Source organism: Eurytemora carolleeae, unplaced genomic scaffold, assembly GCF_000591075.1.
Source record: "Eurytemora carolleeae unplaced genomic scaffold, Eaff_2.0 scaffold1796, whole genome shotgun sequence".
Classification (NCBI taxonomy): domain Eukaryota; kingdom Metazoa; phylum Arthropoda; class Copepoda; order Calanoida; family Temoridae; genus Eurytemora; species Eurytemora carolleeae.
The window spans coordinates 2,234-6,883 of record NW_019397750.1 but is presented as its reverse complement, the minus strand read 5'-3'; the positions used below and the strand labels follow the sequence as shown (position 1 = coordinate 6,883).

The window sequence follows — 4,650 nt, the reverse complement described above, 5'->3', positions numbered from 1 at the left end:
ATATTATTAATCCCTTCAGGTTCCTAAATATTAATATTATTAATCCCTTCAGCTGTTCCTAAATATTGATATTATTAATCCCTTCAGGTTCCTAAATATAAAAAAAAATATAAAATAAGTAACAAAATAATAAATTTGAAAAAAAAATTCAACTTTGAAAAAAAAAATTATTTGCCAATGTCACCACGGTTCCCTCAAAAATGTTTAGTCATTTGGCCAGCTATAGCTAACATATATACAAATATATATATATATATGAGCTAAGAGATGTATCATATTAACTAATCGTTAAAATTGAAAAACTATCATTTTGTTCGTAATATTAGCGATTTTTTTTCCCTTCGAAATACGTGCCCACATTAAATATCAAGATCAAGCGTTAAATATTAACAATACTCCACATAAAAGTTATTTTAAGATACAAGTTTTTTCACAAAAATAATAGAAAATGATTGATTTAATGATATATTAGCTTTCATATTTTTAAACTTGGTTGCATCTTTTAAATTACCGACATCAATCTTGAAAAATAGGAAAAATTAAATAAAAACAAAAACAATACGGGGTCTCTTGCATCAGCTTTGTAAAATTATCTCTTATCAAAAACAAATAGTAAGAATGTAGCTAAAAATTAGCTTTGATATTTCAAAACTTGCATTATAATGACTTACCAATCTCAATCTTGAAATCAGGTTTATAAAAAGTCCTCTTATCAAAAACAAATAATAAGACTGGAGCTAAAAATTAGCTTTAATATTTCAAAACTTGCATTATAATGACTTTCCAATCTCAATAAGATTTATAAAATAAGATTTATAAAATGTCCATTAGCAATCTTTAAAAAAATCTTTAAAAAATAAAAAAAAATTCTTACCTTAGGTTTTTTAATGAATCCTGTTTGATCTCCTTGATTTTATTATTGGCAAGATTCAGTACGTTTAGGTTTGAGTTGTTGGTAAACAACCCAGCCTGTACTGCAGATAACCGGTTTCCAGCCAGGCGTAGCCCGTACAGGTTCACCAACCCAGCTAGCTCAGAGTTTTCAACCTAGATAGATAGATAGATAGATAGATATATAGCAAAATAGATAAATATAAATATAGCAAGATAGATAGATAGAAATATAGATAGATAGATAGATAGATAAATAGAAAGATAGATAGATAGATAGATAGATAGATAGATAGATAGATAGATAGATAGATAGATAGATAGATAGATAGATAGATAGATAGATAGATAGATAGATAGATAGATAGATAGATAGATAGATAGATAGATAGATAGATAGATTTATAGATTTATAGAAAGAAAGACATATAGATAGATAGGTAGATAAATATATGTAAATAGATAGATAGAAAAATATATGTAAATAGATAGATAGATAAATATATGTAAATAGATAGATTGATAGATATTTATATATAGATAGATAAATGTTAAGAAATGTTAATAGATTTTGTATGCATCTAACTAAATTACTTAACTAATTATAAATAAAAAAACAAATAATTAAATATAAAGAATCAATGAAAGAATATCAAATAGATTCTAATAATCTATTTGAAGAATACTGTATTGGATAGATAAATAGATAGATAGAAAGTATGCTCATCGGAAAAAGCTATTAAAAAAAAGAAAGATTAATTTCAATAAATAAACATTATTAAATCATTAAATCATGAAATGTTGAATATCTAGGAAAGGTTAAAGGATGGAAGGATGGATTGATGAATATGGAAGGATGAATGAATTAATGAATGAATGGATCAATTAAGACAATATTTTACAATTGCTCCTTCTTTACTAAAGATTACCTGTTTAATCATATTCTCGCCAAGATCCAGAGTCCTCAGGTTAATAAGACTGCCCAGGGCCGAGGGAATGGCCTCCAGGAGGTTACTGTTGAGGGCCAGTACTCCCAGGTTGCTGGAGGCTGAGAAGAGGTCCTCGGGGAGGGAAGCAAGGAGGTTGTGGTCGAGTGAGAGGGAGTTGAGCGAGGAGAGAGGAGAGAAGAGGGAGGAGGGAAGGGTGGAGAGTTGGTTCTCAGATAGCATTAGGATATGCAGATTCCTAAATATTAAATGTAAAATAAAGTTTCATAGAAAGTTATTACATTCTTTTACATAAACCCCTTTGTAGTAAATGCCGTACTCTTAAAACTTTGTCTCCAAACTGTATCAGTCCAGGTACAACAAGTCCGCTATCAAAGTCAACCAGGACTCAATCCAGCAGACTAGAATCCCATGAACTATCAACGCCACTTCCAATGGGCGCGATCTCGGTAGCTATCAAACAAGCTATTATTCAGGCTCTAAATGCCACACAGAGACACAAGCGTAGCTATCTATCAAACAAGCTATTACTCAGGCACTAAATGCCACACAGAGACACTAGCGTAGCTATCTATCAAACAAGCTATTACTCAGGCTCTAAACGCCACACAGGGACACAAGCGTAGCTTTCTATCAAACAAGCTATTGGCTATATAACAAGTCCTTAATCGATCTCTACTCTCTCTGAGTGAGATCTCATCCTAAATATTACAACAAGCTGTTTACAATTACTCTACACTGTAATCAAAGCTGAGTTCTGATTCTAACTGATCTTATATACAAATATCTAAATGTTACATGTTAAGTTCCAATACGTATTCACACTATTATGCAGGTATATAATCTAATCACTACGTGGCTAGTCTAGTCGCATTACAAGTTTTACATATTTAAGGATTAACGCAGCTAGATCCTCAGACAGATATTAAAAAGGGTTTAAGCTAACAATGCTATGTATTCATTTGAAAGCAGTTCAAATGAATAATGTTTTCTACGTAGAAGTTTACAAACATAGATAATTAATAATGTACAATGTAATGCAAGTTTACAGAATATCATGTGACCCGATATTTATTACACCTAACATTTTTCATAGTGTTTTATAAAGCAACGCAAATCTCACATTTTTTTTTTTTACCAACCCTGCATAGATATATAAACATATTTTAGATGAAGAATAATTAGAACGTTTAACTTGTGTAGAAAAAAGAAAAAAATAATGAAATGTCGAATCAAAAAGGATTTCTGAAAAATATTAAGGAATGGAAAGTTACACAAAAGACTCAATAATAAATACATTAAAAATAAATTGGAAATTGATTGAAAAATTAAAAAGAGTAAGATTAATATAAGGGTATAAAAATATAAGGATAGAAGGGTAGAAGGATAGAAGGATAGAAGGATAGAAGCATAGAAGGATAGAAGAATAGAAGAATAAAAAGATAGAAGGATAAAATCATAAATTCACTCCATCAACTCCAAAAAAACTGAACCAAGTGACTGAAAACTCTGACTCCCAAACAAAAACTGACCTGAGTGACTGAAAACTCTGGCTCTGAATGTCTTGAATAAGATTATGCTGAAGGTTAAGGATCTGGAGTCCAGGCAAGTTTAAGAGGTTTCCTGCCTCAATTCTAGAGATCTCATTGTAGCTCAGGTCTAGGGCTACTAGCTTACCCTACACAATATATTAATCAATCAATCAATCAATCAATCAATCAATCATAAACAAAACTTTAATCAATCAATTAGATAATAATGAATTAATGAATGAATGAAAGGATACATAAAAGGATGAATCAATGGGTGAATGCAAAGAAGGACGGATGAAAGATGAAAGGATGAAAGAATGAAAGAATGAATGAATGAATAAATGAATACCTGCTCTTGAAAGGTCTGGTTGTTTAAGCTGTCTGAGGTTAAAGCATTGTGGGATAGATTCAAGAGTAGGAGATTATTCAAACCTAGATTTATCATTATTAATTTTATTATTATTATTTTATATTATCATCATCATCATTATTATTATTATTATCATTTGGTTTTCTAATATTTTTAATTGAACAGAATATATATATTTGATATCTTTAAGGGAGGACCCATACAATTGTGGAATAAGCAATCTAATGTGCATTTTAATATTGTTAAAGCAAACAATTTTACCAGTAGCCTAAAATTCAACCTTTTAAAGGGACCGTATGCGCAATTTCAAGTGACCCTCCAAGGAAAGATAGTCGTGCTAGATTGACAATGGTACCCTTTAAAGATTTTTCTGAAGTATTAATTAGAGATCAATGTTTATTTTTATTTTGTAGTTTCGCTCCAAAAGAGAATTGCGCATTCCTTGTTTATAAGACGCAACGGAGAAACTCACAGAAATAAACGCTTTCCGAGTCAGAAAAAACAACGATTTCTTCCATATTTTTGATCAGATTAAGGTTTCAAGGTTATCGCTGTAAATCGGGCATTGCCAATTTTGCATGGAGGGTCACTTAAATCATACTTACAGTCACTTTAAGTGAAATGGATGTGTGCAAACTGCACAATTGCTGTGAGTCATGTTCATTGGACTATTTAAAATCATAACTTGAGTCTAACAATCGCTTTCTTACTCCACAGTTTTATGTATCCCACTGTACAACCTTTTTAATTAAAAAAAGAGGACAAATGAAAGAAAAAGGAACAAAGGACAAATTAAAAAAAGGACCAGAGGACAAATAAAGAAAATAAACGAATTGTAGAGCAAGTATCAAACGAAAAGGAGAAAAGGGTTTAAAATGTAAAATTTATAAAAACAACAAATCGAGGGGGG

General features: G+C 30.5%; 1 protein-coding gene across 1 annotated transcript in view; it reads right to left on the bottom strand.

Annotated features, from left to right (window-relative positions):
- LOC111715764 (toll-like receptor Tollo) overlaps positions 1 to 4,650 on the bottom strand; it is a gene marked incomplete at its 5' end in the record, with an annotated part of 18,703 nt that overhangs the window by 12,331 nt on the left and 1,722 nt on the right. The window contains 5 exons of the mRNA XM_023491135.1: positions 54 to 91; positions 875 to 1,047; positions 1,821 to 2,076; positions 3,371 to 3,516; positions 3,720 to 3,802. Coding sequence (XP_023346903.1) covers positions 54 to 91; positions 875 to 1,047; positions 1,821 to 2,076; positions 3,371 to 3,516; positions 3,720 to 3,802 — 696 coding nt within the window. The remainder of the gene's footprint in view (positions 1 to 53; positions 92 to 874; positions 1,048 to 1,820; positions 2,077 to 3,370; positions 3,517 to 3,719; positions 3,803 to 4,650) is intronic.